This window comes from Malus sylvestris, chromosome 11 (genome assembly GCF_916048215.2).
Source record: "Malus sylvestris chromosome 11, drMalSylv7.2, whole genome shotgun sequence".
NCBI lineage: Eukaryota > Viridiplantae > Streptophyta > Magnoliopsida > Rosales > Rosaceae > Malus > Malus sylvestris.
The window spans coordinates 13,885,187-13,908,652 of NC_062270.1; the positions used below are offsets into that span (position 1 = coordinate 13,885,187).

Sequence of the window (23,466 nt, forward strand, 5' to 3'; positions counted from 1 at the left end):
TTTCGCCATTCCTTCTAATAATTCCTACCTTCACCACTAGAAGACACCACCTTATTTTTGCTTTGGAATGAGAGAAGTAGCATACTTCTCTTCCTCCTACAAATTAGAGAGAAACTAACAACAAGAAACTTTTAAAAAAGTGGATTTTGACCTTTTAAATGCTTTGTGCTTTATGATGGTTTGCGTCTATGGTATTTAGAGTAATTTGTATCCACAAGTTTGATGTCGGCAACGTCTTCATATTATATATATATATATATATATATATATATATATAATATACTTTTTTTGCTTGGATTTGATGTGCCTCCATCACGCTATTGGGCTCCTGCCCATTTATTTACGGTAGTTTAATTCAATTAACCATATTAATTCAATTAAAATAATAAATTATTGAAGGGGCTAAAAAATAGCCCTCTTCGATTGGAGATGAGTTTTTTTTGTCAAAGGGCAATGTTTTGGCCCCTCGGTTGGAGATGGTATAAAATATGGTCTAGCATTGTTCATTAAAAAATAATTTGTTGTAGGGCTATTGGGCTAAACATGACTCTTTGGCCCCCTTTCCTTTGGAGATTGCCCAACTATCCTAACCTCATCGCCCCGGTCTAACTTCAGTTTGGATAAGTAAACAGCACAGTGTTGCTAACTGGTGACCCCTTCAATTTAGATAAGTAAGCATCAACTACTTCTGGACGGTTGGTTATCTATCCAAGTCTCAACAGGTGAAGAATTCTTAATTATTTCACCCAAAAAGATTATTTCATTAGCTTCCCAGTGTGGTGAAGTGTGCTTTGTTTAGTATTCTCATGTGCATTTTGCAGTTTGATATTTAGATAGCCGAACCACGTTCACTATAAAAACGCTCATCTCTTTTGAGTACTTGTGCCCCTACAGTCTAATACTGATTCACCATACCTATGTTATCACGAATATAGTTGAAGTGGTCGAACCTAGTGCATGAGATCCTGAACTTCACAGTAAACTACACAACTTCGTCTTCAAGGTCTAAAACCCAAGGCCGAGACACGTTCCTCCCTCAGCTGTAGTCACTCAAATGTAGAAGACAACAGCACATTCGACACCATCACCACATCTTTTTACTCATCCAACTGAGCTCGGTGGCAAATTGGCACGCACACATTCACAAGAAGGATGTAGTTAGCTCTTAGTTACTCAGTATGCGCACCACGTAGGTTTTGTAACTTTTAGGGTCAACATTTTGGCACACCTAAAGTGACCAAGTGCTGAGATAACTACAAAGTTCATTACCATTGAAAATTGCTCTATCAAAGAGAAAACATCAATGGGGAAATCATATGCAAATCAGGCATTTACAAATCAAATGACTGTAAACTAGGCAATTGTGCCTCATAGTGTAGAACTGGTATATGATCTTCTTGTTGTTGTCATACCAGATCCTGTAACACGCCAAGAGGTAGAAATAAATCTCGACAACCAAAAATGGTGGCAATTGTTATCACACAAATGACTAAGCCCGCTAATTTTCGACCTCCAAAACGGATGGTCGAGGAAGAAGATAAGGAGCACGACGAAACTTCAGATGTACCTTCCAGACCATTCTTTCAGCATAGACTCACCAAATACACCATACATGTAGATCTCAATTCAAAGTGTGAGCTTGGCCAGCTTAACCTCAAGTAAGATACGATGAATCATTACCATGAAAGGATACAACAATCCCACGATGAGATGAATTGTTTGTTAACACAACTGTTCACTGAAGTTTGGCAATCCATATTAGATACCACTATCGAAAAACAAAGGGTGAGTGTAATCCCGACGAAAAAGAAAATATCTCTTGGTGAAGATAAACCTTTACATGTACAATGACTTGAGTAAGTATGAGTGGAAACAAAGTTAGCCAAGAGTCTCCTTATGGGCCATCACATCTGAAAAAACATAGTTAAAATTGAGGGAAAAGATGACCTAATAATTGTTGACATGGATGAGATTTCAGGGAATGATAGATTCAGCTATTAAAATAAGGCCATTAATCCCACATTCATCCATCTGTTGCTTCCAGCAATCGAGAAATTTGAGTATCTTCGAGGTTTCATGATTCCTGACTTGAGCCTGTTCTCTAGAGAGTCGAGTTTGTCCTCCCTGGAACACATTGCTCGTTTCATAGCTCAATGTGGAGACGTCAACCATAACTTCAACAAGTTACGGTTGTTTAATTTTTCTTTGACTTAGGTAGCATTTTCTTGGTATATTAACCTATCATCGAACTCGGTACAAACTTAGGACAACTTGGTCAGAAAATTCCACGAGTTGTTTTATAGGGCTGGAATGTAAGTGTTAATGTCTTCCTTCACAAGAATGGACTAAGCACCAGATGAGTCACCTGCTCAATAACTTTACCAATTCAAAGTAGCAAAGAACTGGTCCAAAGTTTCTTTGCTTGAGAAAAAGTACATCATGATAGCTCAAAATAGCCTTGATATGAAATTCCAGAAGAAGTTTACCGACATGAATTTTCAAGACGTGTACGAACTAGCAGACCATGTTGAGCAATACGACTCTTTACTCAAGGAGGAAATTTCCATCAAAACGACGTCTCGGGGCTATACAAGAATTCGATCGTAAGCTAGGCTTTGACTAAGGATATGAGGGGGCATCATATGTCAACATTCATGCTCTTGAGATCATTCTTGACAAGCCATTTATGTGTAAGGCGTTGTCTCATGCCAACCTAAAAGGTGTAAAAATGAGAACAACTTCGGCCAAAGCTGCAATTCAAAGGTTTACACCTTTGATATCACCAAGGTTAATGCTACTTTTGACTAACTCCTCACCACAAAGATGATCAAGCTTCAACCATACCATGTCATACCTAAGGTCGAAGAACTGAAAGGGAAGACTCATTGTAAGTTTCACAATTCTACTAGCACGCAACCAACAGTTGCATGGTATTTCATGATGCTATCCAAGATTAGATAGATAATGGCAAGCTTAATTTACCTGAAAAAGGTGTAAATGTTAGTAGATATCGACCATTTTCTTGCAGAAACAGTTAACAGGTCAACATTTATGTGCTTAAGAAAAATGGTCGGCCGAGGTTGGTGATCGACGATAATCCTTCCCCAGGAATGATTTATATACCTAAGCAAAGCCATCGGCCAAGGCTAAAATTCGATCTCATTCATCATAACATTCCTTCACATCAACCTGAGCTGACATCCCATACCCATGTCAAATCCATAGTCATACTTTAAGCGAGTCGAATAAACTAGTGGTGTTGTATAGTCAATGTAAGTCAGAAGTTAAGCTAGCAAGGCCGAAAGCTAATCATTCAGCCTAACGGCCTCATTCTTCTAGGCTATCTCAAAATCTTGGAACGTCTAAACCGCCTAATCGAGGATTAGTGCAAACCTATCAAGAGTTTTCAACATATTAGGATCGCGACTTGAAGAGCAAAATCATCATGTTCAATGACAACTTGACTTTGATAGGGATAGATGAAGACTACTTCGATAAAAAAGTGACTTGTACAAACGTATCAACACCATAAAGGACATTCAAGTTGTCAAAGGCAACAGATAATCAGTGGTATGGGTACAATCTTCCAGCCAACTTATATGGTGTCAGACCCAAGTCAAAAAAACGCCAACAACAACGTAATAGACTCAGGGCTCACCTTCGCAATTAGGTGGCCAACGCTAAAAGAAATGTAGCTTAAGTAACTATAATCCTTGTGGAGATAACTGAAGGGAAGAAGATTTTAGCCCGACAATAGAAATCGAGATAGATGAGTCCAGGAAGCGAATCAAATTGTTTAGGCAAGATGAAAGGTCGGATCGGGCATTTCACCACTCAAAAGATTCTCCATTCACTTTCCCCGGATGATCTCTTGATCAAAATTCGATGTAACCGGCATCATCCATTTATTGGCCAAGCTCTGGAATTTATGAAAGAGTTTCACAAGAAATACTGGGCCAACGATCCTTATGGTCTACCAAGAGAATGTCAAGATTGTATCAATTTGACTCTGACTAGTCATGTGGATGAGGAGGCAGGCAGTGTTCCAAATAAATTTAGACCAGTAATTTTAACCAGATTCCAGCACATATGTGACGCCAAAATATTAGGATTTGAAGTCGACACATGCATTGATATGAACAGTAAGGGAGCTCTCTTTTTATTTGGATGACATACATACCTCCGTGGGCATTTTCAAGTATTTTCAACAGTCACATTGTTCGACTTAACCAAACCAGAAGTAGACCGAATTGAACGGCTCAACTTGGATTTAGATGCTCGGATGCTAAGATCACCTTCCAGTGCCATATTCGCAAAAAAGCCCAATCCGAAGTAACCAAGCCTCCAAGTAGTTTGGCAAACAAAAGAGGTGTGTTAGACTTGGCCATTGATAAAACAGGCATTACATACACTATTCATCCTTATGAAGGAAATCTAGTTGTCTCTGCAAACGACGAATAGACTCATGTTCTTGTCTAAAACGAGGATGCAAACAACATCAAAGAAGAATCTTCAATTGAAAAAGATCAAGGCGATGCCATGGGCCCCTAAGTTCTAGATAATATGGAGATTAGCATACATGCCTTCCTCCTGAATTCTAATTAGATTTTGGTTACTCGTGTTCCCTCAGTGGAGATATGAAGTAGAAGACATGGCTCACGTCAACTTTGTAACCACCACTTCAGGAGAGGTGCTCAAACAGAAGGAGCGACAAAAAGATACTTTATTTGAAATCTTCTATCATAATTCGACTACCAATCTATGACACCTTAAACCTTTTTACATAACTGCCTACATCGAAGGTTTTTTTTTTTTTTTTTTTTTCAGTTTCTAAGGTGTTTGTAGATTGTGGGGCCGTAGTGAATACTATGCCAGTTTCAGTAATGAAGGCTCTAAAGTGGTCGAATGACGATCACATACCATCTATCATTCCATGAGTAGCTTTGTAGGTGACAAGTCTTAAACTAAAGGCGCCATGCCTTTAAAAGTTACTATTGTTGGAAAACCACACATGACAGTGTTTTCATCATAGATTCAAAGGCCAAGTACAATGCCTTGCTCGACCTAGATTGGATTCATCAGATTGGCTGTATTTCATCCTCCTTGTACCAAGTCTTGATCTTTTGGGATGGAAAGTCAGCTGTAGTTTATCCGGCCAATAGCCAATCCTTTGGGACTAACATGATCTAGGCTCGATATTACGATCACCAAGTCGACTTCATTACGTTTTAGAGTCACAACGAGAATGGCCGACCCACCAAAATCTTTGTCTATAAAGTCGTCAATGTAGGTGCCAAAACCATTCGACATGATTCGGCGAGATTCGATATGGATTATCTTATTAACTTCTTCAATGAATAGTCACACTAATGACGACGAGCGAAAGGCCGTAGTTTCATTCATAATAGAACGATTGTTGGCCTATTGGCGTGCGATCTCTTAAGACCTTCATTTTGACGTCAATTTAATTAAGTTCTTCACCAAAAGAGATAACATAGCCACTATTCCTCTTGAAAAATTGAAAGCAACATCGTCTAAACTTGAGGACAATCAACCTAAAATCTGGGATTAGTTGGAAGAATTAAATATAGAGACGGTTCATAACCCAGCGACCTCCTTTTATTAACTTCTTGGTACATCGGGCCCCAAAGTTGAGCTTCGTAACTTTGTGTCAATCATAAAGAAAAATGGTACCATTCAAATTTATATTGTTTTTCGCTTAACAACACTTAAAAATGCAAATCCAGCCGAATTAATTGACCGATGTCGTGGCCAACTATGTCTTATGTAGAATTAGGGTTGGGCACGGGCCGGGTTGAATTTTGAAGGACCAGACCGGACCCAAGTTTAAAAGAAACGGGCTGGGCTGGATCGGGTACATCATATTTCAATACAGGAACCAGACCTAACCCGGCCCGTTTAAAATGGGCCGGTCCAGGTCGGGTCCACGAGTAATTTTTTTTTTCGAAAAACATATTATAGCAGCATGATGCGAAAATTAACTTAACACACAAATTAAACCCTCTTGTTGTCAAATATTAGTATAAATGCAAGTAGGGATCGTTCTAAACCGGGGATTAAGAGGGCTTGCTAAAACCTCTAAACTGACTTAAAAACATTAAACTAGACTCAAAGAACTTAAAACAAACTCAAATGACTCAAAACAAGCTAAAAACGCTCAAATCTGCCTAAAAACAAAAAAACTGGGCAGATTTGGACTCTAATACACTTTTGTGACACCTAAAAACACAAACTGGGCAGATTTGAACTCTAATACACTTTTGTGACACCTAAAAACACAAATCAAAACAGATTTTGACTAATAAAACACTTTAAAGTAAAAGGGGTTTTGGTTTTGACGAATTTGAAAACAAAACAAGTAAATTAAAGAACTAATGAAATCTGCATGAATTTGAGTAAATTGAATGGATGGAAGGCTAGCTAGGAGGTTCTTCTCCACACATGACATACTTGCACATAAACCAATTTTCAGTTGTTCTTTCGATCAATCATGAAACTCAACACCCCAGGTTAATTAAGTCCGCTTAAATTAACCTTCAAGTTCTGTTTAAGTTATTGAATTGGATGGGAAAACGCATACAACAATTCAAGCATTCTTCAAAAGTTTTTTACGTGAACAACACAATAAAGATACAATCAAAGATCATTAAGCATTATGAAAACTATAAGTATTGACGAGGCATTCGTTACTATGATGAGCATGAAACTTCTGCCAAGAATTTATTTAACGCGATCGTTTATAAGCGACCTCCACTACTTGTGAATATAAGTTTGTAACTATTAGGTGAAACTCCCTTATACTCTAGCATCATATTCATGCATGTAAACTAAGTGTGCACTCTTAATAAACATACACGAATGAGTTATCAATCAAGCAGTTAAACAAATTGAATTCACAACTTATGAAATCATAACTGAAGGTAATCAAATCATATTGCAAGCATGAACATGGTTTCGAATTCCCCCCTAGCTAAGGGGGGTTTAGTTCCTCATACTTACAAAGCAAAGATAAACAAATTTAGACATTGAAAACAAAAGAAAGAAAACACCTAAAAACGCTCCAACAATCCAACTTGAATGGCAAGCACGTCCAAGGGTCCTCCTTCTTCTCTTTGTTGCGGCACAAGGTGTGGTTTGATGGATGAGTGGTAAATTATGGTGGTGGATGGATATAGGTGAGTTATGGTGAAGGGTGGATGGGTGGATTGTGTTCTCTCTAGTTTTCTTCCCCCTTGTTATGGTGAAGGGTGGATGTATTTATAGGCTAGGGAGAGGACCACCATCTAATTAAAGTGGTAATGATGAGTGTTGTGGTAATGAGTGGATGTAATGGGTGTAGTGGATGAGTGTTTGGTAATGAGTGGATGTAATGGGTGTAGTGGATGAGTGTTTGTGGTAATGAGTGGATGTAATGGGTGCAATGGATGGATGTTTGGTAATGAGTGGATGTAATGGGTGTAGTGGATGGATGTTTGGTAATGAGTGGATGTAATGGGTGTAGTGGATGAGTGTTTGTAGTTGTAGGTCAACACACTTGCACACACACGTGCTGATTTCTAGCCTTCTAATCTTCAAAAACGTCCATCCTCATGTCTCCATGCTTGCACTATCCAATCTTGGCCCAAAAATGCTCCAAAGTGCTCCAAATAGCACTTTGTTGCCAACTTTGTTATTTGAACCTACAAACACACGAAAATAGCTTAAAGTACTAAAATAACTAGAATTAAACTAAGTAAACGTCGCTTCCGAATGAGGTGTCATGTCTTCGAACGTGTACTTCATGATGTCCAACATGTCAATCCATATTTTCAACAGAAACTGGACAGAACAGACCGTCCTAGTTTCTCACTTTATCAGAAGGTTACTATTGCACTCCAAATGCTGGCCCATGCCTCCCCAGCTGATGCGATGGATGATACATATGGTATGTCTGAGTTTACATGCCTTGATACTCTTGCTTAATTCTGTCAAACAGTTGTTCAGCTTTACAAACAGGAGTACCTCCTGAAGGAAATATTTGTGAAAACTAGTTCATTTGAGCAATATCTACGCATGCTATTAATAATTAAAAGGCGTAATCATGCTTGTATGCACCCAAAACAAAACTTTACCCTTGAAATTCAAGGCCTAGTGAGTGTGGTGAACCAAGACTCAACTCAAGAACATAGTGAGTTAAGAAATATTAATCAATCCTAGCCATAAATAATTAAACCATTTAATTATCCTTATTCATCTCCGTTGTTTCTTCAATCTCTACCTTACATGGTGTACGATCCATTAGGTTCCTTTTAGCAAGGCAGTGGGAAATTAGAACTTTTCAAATCGATTGTGAATTGAAACATACTTTCAATTCTCCCTTTAGTGATTATACACCTTTAGGGCTTCCACAAACCATGAGTGAAACCTAGCAGTATGTCATGGTTACCCAGGCTAATAATAAGAGGCAGAGAATCTATTCAGTTTAGGATAACAATGCAATACAGTATTTCTCTAATACAATACTCTTGACCACATTGTTTGGTTTGATAGTTTATTCATGTCTACTATCCAATGTGATTCATTTACTTATATGATTACCTTGAATGTAATTTGGAACGACTTCCTAAATCTCATCCATACTTTGGCTAGAAATTCTTAATCATATCATAAAGTGTTCTCCCTCAAACGGTTTGAAGGTTAGAGATCCCTTGTTGCACATTCACTTGCCTTTATGACTAAGTGGCTTAACCCCAACGATGTCGTGGACACCTTTTGACGGAGTGACTTTGACATAGTCAAAGATCAATGACCTAACCACAAGACAACTATGATGTCTCAGGTCAAATGACTACTTTGCCTTATCCAAACCATGAGTTCTCATGTGACATGAGTATGAGAACTCCTTGTTGATCATGTTTAGTGGACTCATTCTCTATTGAGCACCTATATGCTTGTCTTGGTGTCAGTCGCACCAATTACTCGAGACCAGTCACTCTCCCTAAGAGAAGACATAGCACGTACTGATTTTAACGAATTGTCAAGCCCAATTGGCAATCATATGATCAGGAACATTTAGGATATGTATACGAAAGAGAATGGTCTCTTGAATCTAACTTCTTTAGATCACATTCTCCCAATTACATATTCCTTGGACTTAACGTTTAAGCATATAACATTTATATGAGATGGCTTAAAACAATAATATTTGCCCTTTATATTAAACTAGATTAGTTTAACATGTGAAATGTTCATAAAGTATCATCATATGATTAGTTTTAGGGCACATTTCCAACACCTCCATCAACCAAATCAAGCAGATCTAGAGCGGCTCCTTCGCAAAGCTGAAGATCATGGCTTTCCGAGCATGATAGGGTCATTAGATTTCATGAATTGGCAGTGGAAGAACTGTCCCATTGTATAGCAAATAGGCTTTAGCGGAAGATCGAGAAAGTCAACAACTGTGTTAGTGGGGGTTGCGTCATTTGACCCATGGATCTGGCATGCTTTCTTTGGAGTCCCAAGATCCCAAAATGATATTACAGTTCTTGATCGTTCACCCCTCTTCAATAACCTGACACAGGGTAAATCACCTAAATTGACTACTACGTCAACGACCGGCAATACAACATGGGGTATTACTTGGAAAATGTCATCTACCCAAAGTGGGGCAATTGCAAACCCTACGAATGATGCCGAAAACTGGTTTACCTTACACTAAGAGGCATACCGGAAAGATGTTGAGAGAGCTTTCGGTATTCTACAAGCACGGTGGAAGATCATTAAGGAACCGGCAAAAGGGTGGAGTCGAGAAAATTTGGACTCCATCATGATGTCTTGCATCATAGTACACAACATGATTGTGGAGGATGAGCGAGATGGTATATTGATGGAGAGTCTGATGATGACCAAGAGGATCCAAATAGGTCAAAAATGGCTCGTGCAAAAATATATGATGGGCCTAATTTGCCTATCCAAGAACTGGTAATATCTCTTTAAATGAGTGCATGAGGTGCCATAGGATGATACATTCTCATGCCACAAACAAGTACCTACAACAGGATCTTATTGCACATCTTTGGGCCAAAAGAAGCATGGAGTAGGCGTTTAAGTTTTATGTTGTTAAATGCTTTTTTTAATGTTGTTTAAGTTCCATGTTGTTAAATGTTTTTTTTATATTGTTTAGTGTTACTTAATGTTATTTAAGGTTGTTTAATATCATTTAATGTTGTTTAATGACTTAGGTAGTTATAGGAAAAAAATAGAAATTTAAAATTTTTATTTTAAAAAATAATTGTAAACAAAAAATTCAAATATAACGGCTAGCTGACGTCAGCAAGTAGTCCTTTTTTGGCCCAGTGAGGCCCACGGGCCCTTTGGCTTAGCCCTCAGTTGGAGACGGTTTTCGTGTCATTTCAGGCTATCTTCAGCCCTATAGCCCTTTGGCCAGATGGGTTGGAGATGGCTTAACAAGCCTAGAAGCTTCAATTTCCTTTGCTGCATCAGGCTGGCTCATTTTGGCCAGCCCACTGGCCTGGTGTCTGGTTTTTAGTCGAGTGGGGCCCACAAGTCCTTTGGCCCAGTCCTCAGTTGGAGACGGTTTTCGTGTCAAAACGGGCTATATTTTGGCCTATGGTCCTTTGGCCACGTCGGTTGGAGATGACCTTAATGTTTTTATCAGGGGTGTGAGAAGGGTTTCACATAGATTGAGGAATTTCGTGTAGAGCGTTTTAAGTTGTTTATTGAGTTGGAAGGGTCTTTCCATGTTGCAGAACCTATTCTATTTATAGGGTTGATGATCTGATAAACAAATTATACCGATAAAGAGTTTTAATGGAACTATGTCACTTGGCATTTACCTGAATATTCTTTTGTTTATCCCTTTTAATCCCTTCATCAGTCAAAACTGAACTTCATCCAGTGTTGGCTTCTTGATTTAAACCATGATTCTGAACCTAGTCCCTTTATGCAATTAATTCATTCTTATCTGATCAAGAATGAATTCTAATCCTTAAAATAATTTGTTTCTAAATAGAGTTCATTCTAATCCTTAGCAATTTTAGTTCATTAATTGCTTGACCGAACCACGTTTGAGCTTAATCATTTCACTCTTACTTCCACGAAGACTCGATCGAATCAGTCCTTTCGTGGGCTAAAAGCCGACTGACTTGAAGGATCCTTACTGGGAGAAATATTATGCCTTTTCAACTCGAGTTAGCCCATTCTCAGTCCAAGCTGTTATTTCAGGCCCAAACAAAACCACACTACTAATCCAAGCTGGTTGGTTAAGTAGCAAAAACTGAAGGGTAGATCATTAAAGGATGGTTGGCTAAGTACTATATCGACCTTCAGACATTCAAATAATGGAAAGTGCCCCTTCAAATTAACAGTAAGTCAATAAAAAAAATGTTAGGGCAAATCCCAGCCATAACTTTCTGTTTGTCCTACGGGAAAAGTCCCTTGCCAAAGACAAGGGTTAGCCAAAAGTTGTCCCCACCCGTTGGTTATTAGTTGCATGTAATATTTGAAGTCTTAGGTCAATTATCACCGCCTTTTTTTTTCTTCTCCGTATTTGGATGTTTTCCATATTCGTTAGAACTTGAAAAGAACAACCACTATAGGGGTAATTAGAAACTTTATTGCTACTCGTACTAGTGTAACCCCCAAATTTTCGTTATTGTTTACACCATTAAAATATTCGACTTGAATTAATGGCATTCTCACCAAGACTTGTATGGCACGGATACATTGTCATGATGACATTTCATGCTAATGCAAGGACATGTGTTAATTTCCCTCCACGTGTTATTGTATTATGACACAAAATATCATCATAATTATGTACATGTGCCATGTAAATTGTTCTCTATCCTCACATTCCTCTAAAGAACTTTAGGCCCCACAGTAGGAGATTGGAATAATGGTATCTAGGGACTATTGCTTGTGAGTGATTTTACTCATTTGTGATTTGGTATTCTATTAGTTTCAATGATGGGATTAAGTGATCCTATTTTTCAAAGAAAATCATTTTCTAAGAAGAAATACTTCACGTGTGCTTCTCCATGCCATAAAGTGATTTTAAATCTCATTTAATGCATGTTTTAATTTTTGCAAAAATCTTCCTCCAATAATTCTACATATATAATATCAAGAGTTTTCTTCTGCCGAAAACCCTAACCTTCTGTCAATTTTTCTTGACATCCCCTTCCTCCTCCATGGCTTCCATCAGGGCTTCATGCCTCCTCGATCATTTTTGCAGAACGAGTTCAACCTGTTTTCAATTATTTTTGCAAAATCAGTTTTGTATATTTTTTTTAGTAGAATCAGTTTGCATATTTTTTTAATAGAATCAGTTTATAACAACATATTATCAACATGATTTTGGGAGGAAACAATGTCAACGGGAAGGTTCATTGCTTCCCGTTGTGATTCTATCAAACCTAAGTTACATTGGGTCATTTTTCTTGAAAGAATCTATAAACTCACGTGAATGGTGCCATTTCACCCATTATTAGAGCAAGTGATTAAAGATTTTTTTTATATACTAAAATTCTTTAACCACTTAAGGTGCTTTATAAAGAGGAAAATGACTTCAACTTGTGTATGCATATACCATTCCTTCCACATAACGGTTTCTCTATTACAGAATGAAGATATGAAGAACCTATAAGTCAAATTTTAAAATTCAATTAATTCAACCTCCAAAAAAAAAATATGGAGGTCCTTAGAGCTATTGTTTCTTGCTGTCTGGGGTGTTCCACCACCTTTCTTTGTTTGAATTTGATAATTTTTTTTAAGAGAAAGAAAAACGAAAAGGCTATATAAGAAGGAAGCAGTAAGGAGAAAATCCACTTAATAAAATTGTTCAAGAGCAACAACAATAAGGGAAGGGAAGGGAAGTTCCTTCCTTCCTTGTAGTTTCTCCACATTAATAACTCAATTATCAACTTGCTTCAGTAACTCTTCATGTACGTTCTTCTTCCTAATGCTAACAAAGCTCTTTCTTTTTTTCTTGGTTCTGGTGCTAAAACTTTGAAGCAGGCTATCAGATGAGCAGATAAAGAATGAAAGAGAAGGAGAAATCAGGCCAATATTTATGGAAGAGAAGAGAAATAAAAGATGAATGAGATAGAAGTGTGAAAAGACATTACAACAACAAAGAGTATCTTCATAAGTTAAACTCCAGAGAAAAAGGGGAATGATATCATCTTCCACATATATTAACTTATGTCTCTTTTTGAAATGTTAAAAAAATGTTGTTTCAATATAAAATTAAGTATTAAAAGTGTAATCTATGTGTAATTTTTCTTAAGTATGTAATTAGGCACTTCTTTATATGTTATATATCAAATTTACTTAAATTCGCCTAGTCCACGCCTAGGTACTAGACCCCAACCTGCCAACTGACTAGTGCCTAAAGTTTTTTAAAACATTGGTATCAAATACTTTTGTGATCCAATAGCTAGTAATTCTTTAATGTGATTATTTAATTAGAAAAATGAAATATATTGATGGTGATATATCGCTTTTGATAGGGTAAATTACATAGTAGCCCCTCAGGTTTGAGGTCTATTACAATCGCATACAACAACTTCAAAACATTTCACTTTCGTACCTCAACTACTATTTTATTTCAATATAGTACCTCTGTTACATTTTCCATCCATTAATCCGTTAAATGCTGACGTGGCTGCCACATATATGCCACGTGGCTGCCAAATGTCTGCCACATGGCAAATAAAATAATTTTTTAATTTTTTTTAAAAAACCTGAATTTTCTAAAAAAAAAAAGAAACCCATATCCCATATCCCTCATTCCTCACCCACCCCCCAGCGACCTCCCCAGAAACCTAAATAAAAAATTGAAACAGAAGAAGAAGAAGAAGAAGAAGAAGAATAAGAAAAGCCCAGAACCCTTCCCTCCCCCCTCCCGCCCCGCCGCGACCCGCGAGCCACCTCCCTTCCTCCCCTGGGCTACCTTCCGGCGACCACACCCCCCTCCTGCGCCGCCAAATCCCTTCCTCCCTAGAAGAAGAAGAAGAAGAAGAAAAGCCCAGAACCCTTCTCTCCCACCCCGCCGCGACCTGCGACCCACCTCCCTTCATCCCCCGGGCTACCTTCCAATGACCACACCCCCCCCCCCCGCACCGCCAGATCCCTTCCTATCCTCGGCTACCTTCCAGCGACCAACCCCCCTCGGCGCCAAGATCTCGTGATTTTCAATGTGGGTGAGTTTTGAAAATACTTTGAGCTTGAGATGATTTTTGGACTGGTTTTGTGGTAGATCCACCTAATCTCGGGTGCAATTTTTGGGGTTGGGTGATGGGGATTTAAGGAGTGAGGTGTGTAGAGGAGGGAAGTGGATGCGTGCGAGGGTGGGTGCGCTGGGTTTTTTTTTCTTCTTCTTTCTAGGTTGCAGGTTGGGGTAGCGGAAGATGGGTGCGCGCGGAGGAGGTGGAGCTAGGTGCGAAGGAGGAGGTGGAGGATGGGTGCGGACCGTCAGACTTCACCAGGTATGGGATCTGGGTTTTTTTTTGTTGGGAGGGGAGGAATAATGGGATCTGGGGTTTTTTTTTAATGGGAACTGGGTTTTTGCGCCGGGGGGGGGGGGTGGGGGGATAATGGGATAGGGGTTTTAGGGCTTTTTTTTTTTTTTTTTTTTTTTTGGGTTCAAGGTTCAGGTACGAGGGCTTGGGGGGATCTGGATTTTCTAATATTTTTTTTTTTATAAATTTGGAAGATTAAGGTTTTTTTTTTTTTTTTTTAAAAAAAATTGCCACATTAGCATTTAGCGGATCAATGGATGGAAAATGGAACGGATGTATTATTTTGAAATAAAATAGTACTTGAGGTATGAAAGTGAAATATTTTAAAGATGTTGTATGGGATTGTAATAGATCTCAAATCTGAGGGGTTACTATGTAATTTACCCCTTTTGATATTGTAGTTTTGACCGGGTCACGTTATTAAATTCAAATAATATCAATTGTTGCCTGGAACTTATTCTTGAATCAATTAACTAAGCGACGAACATTTCCTTTTAACATACTATTTTTAAATAATACTATAGATTTGATTAAATGTCATAGTTAATGTTTTAAATTTTAGATTTGATTTCAATCAAAATTATTTATTTTATGTATCATCAAATGCTGCGTATCATTGAAGAAGAATTCTTTTTCATTCATATCTTTTTCAAGGAAAAAACAATATTCATTAAGAAAAGAACACGTACTCAAACATGGAGGGCCTTGATAAAAATTTTGCCGGGAATTTCAACGAAGAGAAAATGAGTGTCCCGCACATTCAAACAAAGAGAACTAACCTCCTAACAGTACAATCAAATCAATTACTATCTAGGACAATCTTCCAACAAAGCATCCATAATTAAATCTGACGGATCTTCAAACCACACCATCTCAGTATCACTACCACTTTCTGTGCATGCTAGCCGATGTGCCACCTGATTGGCTTCCCGTTGAACATGGGAAGCTCTCACCTTGGGAAATGAAGGTAACAGCCGCCTAGTGTCATTGATAATTGGTCCCATAATGGACACATCCTCTTCTTGTCTCTTCATGGCAACGAGTACAATAGCAGAATCCCCTTCAAAATACACAAGCCATTGGGATCAACTCCTTGGCAAACAATAGAGCCCATCTAGCTGCCAACAACTCCACCTGCAACGGAGAGGCAGCATGCACAATGTGGACCCAGAGTGCAGCGACAAACTCACCCTCTTGGTTCCTGAAGACGACCCCTACTCCACCCTTCTATGCACTTTTCACCCATGCACCATCAAAGTTGCATCTCACCCAAGTTGGAGGTGGAGCACTCCAACTTTGCATGCTGCGAGTCCGAGGCTCCTTACGCATTTAGTGGCATTGATGATAGGACGCAAGCCACTCCTCCACCCTAAGAGTCACCTCCCTAGGTGTTGTTTTTGATCCTTTCCAAATCAAATCGTTCCTAGCCTTCCATAAACTCCATATAATCATCAATAGTAACTCGAAAAATGAATCAGGAAGAGAAGAAGCCGAGGAGCAACCCAATCTTTTAGTGTCATACCTCTGAGTTGTCTTACTCTTAACCCAAGTGTAGAAAACCAGATGGTAGCCGCCAAAGAACAATCCCTTACCTCGTGCTTGACTATCTCTACTTGGCCCCCGCACACCAAACACTCATCCACTACCAAAATACGCCTTCGTTTAAGCTTTCGTTGAGAGGCAGAGCATCTAAGAACCCCTCCACACACAAATTTTCACTTTTCCAGGAGCACATGCATTCCATAGCATCTTCCATAAAACCATGTCAGCCCACCTGCGATCCCGATGACCATTCCGTTACTTCCACAACAGTAACATCATTCCTTGTTAAATGGTATGCGATTCTAACCGAGAACTTACCATTCTTTTCGAAGTGCCACACTATATGGTCTTCCACATTCCGTAAGCTTAATGGTGTATTCAAAATAAATTCAGCTTCCTCCGGACAAAAACTTGCTTGACTAGGGGTACATCCCAATACCGTGTGTCCTCAAAAAATAAATTATTAACAGTGGCCTCACTATTCCAGCCAGCCGAGGTCGTACTCACAACCTGAAAGAAACTTTCCCGGGGAAGCCAACCATCTTTCCAAATCCTTATAGTAGAACCATTCCCAACTTGCCATCACATGCCCTTACGAATCACGGTTCTTGAAGTGAGGATACTCCTCCAACAATAAGATGCGTTCATAGTAACGCGAGCACCTAAGAAATCCAAATTTGGAAAGTATCTTGCCTTAAAAACTCGATAAGCAAGTGAATCTTGCTTTGAGGAAAGTTTGTAAAGTGAATAGTGTTGCTACAATAATCTTTTGCCATTAAATTGAAAACATACAAAGGAAAGAAAGAGGAGTTATGAAAGACTCGGCAGAGAAGAGAAATGGAAGGAAGAGAGAGAAGAGAATAGAGAGAGTTATCTTTGTACTCTATTATTCCAGATTATAAATGAAAGCACCCTGCTACCTCGAAGACATACTCCAATCACAATAACTATAGATGAACCTCGTAAATATTGTGTTTTATTTACTTTATATTCCACTGTCCACACATCACCGATTTTACAACATCTTCCACAATATATCCAAAAAATCTTTGAGTTCTAACATTTTAACTATCAATTGATGGTGATATATTTCTTTTGATATGGTAGCTTGGACTGGGTCAAGTTATTATATTCGCTTGGACTGGGTCAAGTTATTATATTCATATAATATCAATTCGTGCTTGCAACTTATTCTTGAACCAGTTACCTAATCGACAAGCATTTCCTTTTCACATCAAAATTATTCATTTTCTATATCATTTAATGTTACATATTATTGGGAGAAAAATTCTTTTTCATGCATATCAAATGATAACCTAAAAGTTACAATAAGAGGGAAAATATTACAAAACTATCTATTATCGTATGCACTTTTAAAAAAATATGATTAAATTAAGAATCAACTCCAATAAATAACAAAATATATATGTTGCCTTTTACACTCTTGTTAATTTTGTCCATTAATCTTTTTTATTTCATTCGGCCTGACTGCTGGAAATTTAAAAGTGTGTGGGAGGAAAAAAATAGGTGTGTGAATAGCATCTCACCTAGGAAATATCATTTACTTCTTTCCATGAAATGATGTTTTTTTCTATTCTTCCTTTTATTAAATTGTTGGAAGAGTAATAATTTCCGTAATTAAATTCTGTTGCAAGCGCCAATTGTCGCCGGCCATTATATAGTTTCTGTAATTATATATGGCTGTGCTGAGTCTAAAACTCTCCCATTAGCAGCATTCTACTCCAAAACCTTGCCATGAACCCACTCATATCTTTGCTTCAATGCCTTGTACTAATTATTTCTCTCTTTATCACAATCTCAGTTTCTGCTACACTCTTTAACATCCCGCGGCTAAGTCCGAATGCTGGAGCATTCGTACAAGGAAATTATTTTGCACACGACCACCCAAAACCTTTGTCTGCATTTGATCCAGTTACAGAATTTCAAACATTTTATTACAACCAAACACTTGACCATTTCAACTTCAGGCCTGATAGCTTCAATACTTTTCAGCAAAGATATTTGATCAATTTCAAGCATTGGGGAGGCTCCAATATCAGCGCACCAATATTTGCTTACCTTGGTGAAGAAGAATCCATTGATGTTGATCTATCTATTATTGGCTTTCTTAGTGAAAACGCCGATCAGTTTCAAGCTCTCCAGATATTTATCGAGGTACTTACGAAAGAGTTCCATCTCGCCATATTGAGTTGTTGATGTTTTCAGAAATGTTCTCTTGCAAAAGCTTATTCACACATACTTGATTATCAACCTTAAAGTACTTATCGCAAATATGGGGTAGGCCAGTCTGTCTGGCAGTATGTCCACCATTGGATCCGACCATTTCAATAAATTGGAGTAATTTAAAATATCCCTTATCAACATAAAAATATACAGTGTTATCAGGTGAATTTTACCTTTTTTATTGTTAATTTGAACTTTTATTTTTCTCTTTATAGCACCGTTACTATGGGCAATCAGTCCCATTTAGATCAAGGGAAGAGGCATTTAAAAATGCAAGCACTATTGGGTACTTCAACTCAGCTCAAGCAATGGCAGATTATGCAGAGATCCTCATACATGTAAAGAAGCAACTCCGCGCTGAACATTCTCCGGTGATTGTTATCGGTGCATCATATGGTGGAAGTGAGTGATTCCATTTTGTGAATGTTACGATTAATAAATTAATGTATAAGTAATTTTTTTGTTAATGTTTTAATTTTCCTATTCTTACACTTGATGCAGTGCTTGCTTCATGGTTTCGGCTAAAATATCCCCATGTCGCTCTAGGAGCTCTAGCCTCATCAGCTCCAATTCTGTACTTTGAGGACATTATTCCACCTGAAAAAGGATATTATTCAATTGTTACCAAAGATTTTCAAGTAATATATATACACATATACATATACATATGTATATATAAATATACACACACATTATACTTACATATATATATATATATATATATATATATATATATATATATATATATATATATATATATATTCGAACATATGATTTAGGTTTTATCGAAGAAACCTATTCACCCTCAACCCTCCTATACTAGGCTTCTATAATACAATTTAAATCGTATATTTAAATTAGTATAGTTAATGTCACTTAGTATTACGGTCTAGTGGTATTCCTTTTCACTTGTAAGTAAGAGGTCTTAGGTTCGATTCTCACCAAAAGTGAGTTTAAACTACATTATTGATGGCCCATTGTGAGGCTAAACCCACCACCTTCCCCTTAGTGTAAATAATATCACTTGTTCAAAAAAAAAAAAATAGTATAGTTAATATGTATGTCTTAGTAAACAAACGATTAATTGTGATTTATGGGCATGCATGTGTAGGAAGCCAGTGAAACTTGCTACCAGACCATAAAAAAGTCGTGGTCCGAAATTGATGATATTGCTTCCAAGCCTGAAGGCCTCTCATTTCTTAGCAACAAATTCCGCACTTGCAGGTAGGTAATTACAGATTGCTAGCTAGATAATTTTGATGATTATAAGTATTAATTCGAAGGAATTGTTATAAGCATTCTAAAAAATTCTTCCAGTTATCTTCCGTAGTGTTTAGTGACGTTTTCTTTGAATTTTCCGCCCTTGTTCTTTTGTTTTCATGTCAAATTGCATGTTGGGATATGTTCATCCCGAAACCACCACTAAATATGATGGTTTCATTGAAAATATTTAATCTAATCGTTCATTTAAACATTGTATTAAGTCTAATGATTATCGTCACATACTTGTTTCATTGTCACATGTTGAACTTTTCACAATATTAAGAATCAATTCTATGATTTTGTCACTACTCTTTTGTTTTCTTGTCATTTACATGAATTGAAAGTTTACATATATAAGAAACATTATTAATAATTCACATGATTAGTTTACTCATTCCCCTGTTTGTTTAATTTCTTGTTTTTTTAGTCCGTTGACCAGGTCGTCTGAGCTGAAGAACTACTTGGATAGTTTGTATTGTGAGGCAGCTCAATACAATAGTCCACCAAGTTATCCAGTTACTGTTGTCTGTGGCGGAATTGATGGAGTTTCTTCTGGAAATGATACTCTAAGCAAAATATTTGCAGGTGTTGTTGCATATTATGGAAACAGGTCGTGCTATGTTAATGAACCCAGAAACCTATCTGAAACAGATGTAGGGTGGCGTTGGCAGGTAATTAAGTATATCTTGTCACCTTATCTTAATTGATTTATTATACATGATCTACTTAAAAATTATTAACAAGGGTTTCAATGATAAGGCTAACTTATAGTTCACTAAGTTCAACTGCATATTAGTTTTCATACTTAAGATCAAATTCAAAGTTTGACTCTGTCGTTGATTTAAAAAATTATTTATTGATATAGCATGTACACACTGTTTGCCATATAAGATGGTAGTAAAATGTAGTACGAAATTGTGGCCTCGTAATTTATTTCTAAAAAATAAATAAATAAACATTTATGATTATGAACATTGACATGCACAGCTAGGTTATTGCTCAACTACGAATTACTTATACATATGGTTGTCACTCAAAGAGTTCCCCTAAAGAAAATCGAGTTCAGGGAATATTGCCTTTTTCTTTGGTACATGTTGCTTCACATTGTTGCCACTTCTATTAGCCAAGGTTATATTTATCAACTTTTATAGATACAAACTATAATTAAGGATTATGCACTAAGCATGATATTGAAAAGAGAGAAATATATATCTTTTGAATTTTTGCATGTTAAACTATTATACGTGTTTTCACAGTAACTTAAACTTAAATTCAATGGGTACTTACGTATGTACATTAATTATTCATAGTTAAACATTATTAGTTCCCTAGTGCACGTAATCCCAGGTCTTTAATTCCTATATCACGAAAAGAAAAAAAAAAAAAACTAGCAATATTTTATACAAACAATATTCTGCATTCAAATTGGCTAAATCAATTTAATTTGGCTAAATCTAGTTCTGCAATGACTAAATTAACTTGACTAAGTCTAATTCTGCAAGAGTACATTTAATATTATTAAGAATATATAATGTTTTTTCTCTTTGCGTTATTGATGCTCCTTTTTTTAATATAAATGAGTCACATACAATAATGTGACCCAACATTTTATTAGAAAGCGCATTAACAATATGGTCAATTTTATTTTTTGATAACTAAATTATTCATGAGTTCATAATACTGCCACTAATCATATATGATGATGGACGAGGATGCTAATACTGTGTACTGTACCAAGCAGACGTGTAGTGACTTGGTGATTCCCATGGGCGTCAGCAATGATTCCATGTTCCCACCTTACCAATTCGATCTGCAAGAACACATCGACTCCTGCAAAGCGTTGTATGGTGTCCCTCCTCGTCCTCATTGGGCCACTACTTACTTTGGAGGCCATGTATGTTTTTTTCATCTTATAAACATGTACATATATATATATACATACATATATATATACATACATATACATATATATATATATGTGTGTGTGTGTGTGTGTATTCCACTTTTCATACCAATCTTTCAATTTCTTCATATATAATGCTTCAACCTATATATATCGCCAATGCTAACAAAAATTCTGCTAAACAGGATATAAAACTCGCACTCTACAGGTTCGCTAGCAATATTATTTTCTCCAATGGGCTCCGAGACCCGTACAGTAGTGGCGGGTAAGCACATGAAAATTCCTAGACTTAAAAATGAGTATAGTTCGACTTTTTTTTTTAAACACATATAAAGTATGGTAAGTAGTTTCTTGATTTTATTAACTCTAATCGCAGGGTTTTGGAGAACATATCAGACACTGTCGTTGCAGTCCATGCAAAGAATGGTAAATCCCAAATTCACTATTTCCACAAGAAGTTAAAGCCAAACACAAAAAACAAAATAAAAAATAAAAATAAAAGAGACATCAATGGTTCTTTATATTAACACAAAATCAACATTTATTATACAGGGTCTCATTGCTTAGATGTACTTCGATCAGATAGTACTGATCCAGGCTGGTTGGTGGAGCAACGAAAAACTGAGGTGAAGATCATTGAAGGATGGCTGGCCGAGTACTATGGCGAGCTTCGGGCATTCGAACAGTAGACGTCAAACAATTAATTAAGATCGTAGAAAAAGTTGATTAATAATTGCAAATATTCTTAGGCCAATTATCCCTTTTATTCCTTAAGAATTCGAGAAAGACATCCAGTAGAGGCCAATCATGTGTTGTATCCTCAAACTTTGTCTCAATTATCAGTTTATTCCGAATGTTTTCTATTGTTGTTTCGACCATTAAGTTAAATTTTCGACTAGAATCCAATGTGGTCCTTCTAAAGATTCCAGCTATAAAAGATATACACACTCAAGCCAATAAGGAATATTCAATAATCTTTGTAATGTGTGATCAGTAATATGATTTTTCAGTCGTTTGCGGAAATTCCAAGCACAATCAAATGGGGATCTGGAGCCCTCTACATTTTTAATCACTGAATACCTGAAACATCATCAAGCTTTGATTAAGTTCTTGTTTTCTTAAACACATGTTGTGGATGCAAATTTCTGCCAACGATTAATTGCCGATAATGTAAAACTATATTAGTCTAATAAAATAAAACACATGAACTTATATATACTTGGACCAACCATTGATGAGCTTTGAGATTCCTTAGACTCCAAGAAATCTTCTACACACTACTAACCCTTAGGCAACGACTCAATGGGGAGTTTTGGTGCTTTATTGGGTGCGTTACTATGTGCAGGGATCTCTTATGTTTATAGTGGCATTGATCTAAGAGTTCCCTCCATAAAGAAACCCTAAAAGCCCACATGTACAGCCTCTTACTTGATCCCCACGTCAACATTAGGGTTTTACCCTTTGATCCCCTTTAGCCTCTAGTTAAGTAATCCAATACTAACTAGGAAATCACCGGTTTTAAACTAAAACAATTCCTAAATCTTATCTTATAACTCACAATCCCACAATAACTATGAGACCATATCATTCCAGATGAATGCAGTTGGAGTAAAACTCCAACGGTCTCCCACTTGGGCGATTAAACATTGTGAATTGTAACCAATGAATTATAAACCAAAATTTCCTTAGTGACCATGGAATAATATCAAGTAAGTAGTTCAATTCAAATCTCAGGCAACAACAGCTACTTATATTGAGCTAACAACGCTTACAAACTATCTCAAATTGCAGACTTCATAACCACTAATACAAGCTTACATAGTCACAAGAGATACCATCATGACATGAAGTATGGCAATGAAAACCTTTATGTGTTCTCCATATATATATTTTCATGCTTTGGTCCTCCTTATTAGCTTCCAGTGAAACTACTCAATTTCTCAAATGAGACTGCTATCAGCTGCTACTATA

The 23,466-nt window shown here is 37.1% G+C and overlaps 1 protein-coding gene across 1 annotated transcript; it reads left to right on the top strand.

Annotated features, from left to right (window-relative positions):
* The first annotated feature begins 17,737 nt into the window (after window positions 1-17,737).
* On the top strand, window positions 17,738-22,358 carry LOC126588581 (uncharacterized). Its single transcript, XM_050253689.1, has 9 exons — window positions 17,738-18,260; window positions 18,545-18,731; window positions 18,831-18,967; window positions 19,441-19,553; window positions 20,020-20,263; window positions 21,334-21,486; window positions 21,681-21,760; window positions 21,872-21,921; window positions 22,048-22,358. The coding sequence occupies exons 1-9, from the start codon at window positions 17,841-17,843 to the stop codon at window positions 22,182-22,184; spliced, it is 1,521 nt and encodes a 506-aa protein (XP_050109646.1). The 5' UTR covers window positions 17,738-17,840; the 3' UTR covers window positions 22,185-22,358.
* Window positions 22,359-23,466: the final 1,108 nt, after the last annotated feature.

Coding starts and splice junctions, on each gene's coding strand:
- LOC126588581 (XM_050253689.1), top strand. CDS start 17,841: ATGAACCCACTCATATCTTTGCTTCAATGCCTTGTACTAATTATTTCT. Junction 18,261..18,544: donor CTCTCCAGATATTTATCGAG/GTACTTACGAAA, acceptor TTCTCTTTATAG/CACCGTTACTATGGGCAATC. Junction 21,761..21,871: donor GACCCGTACAGTAGTGGCGG/GTAAGCACATGA, acceptor CTCTAATCGCAG/GGTTTTGGAGAACATATCAG.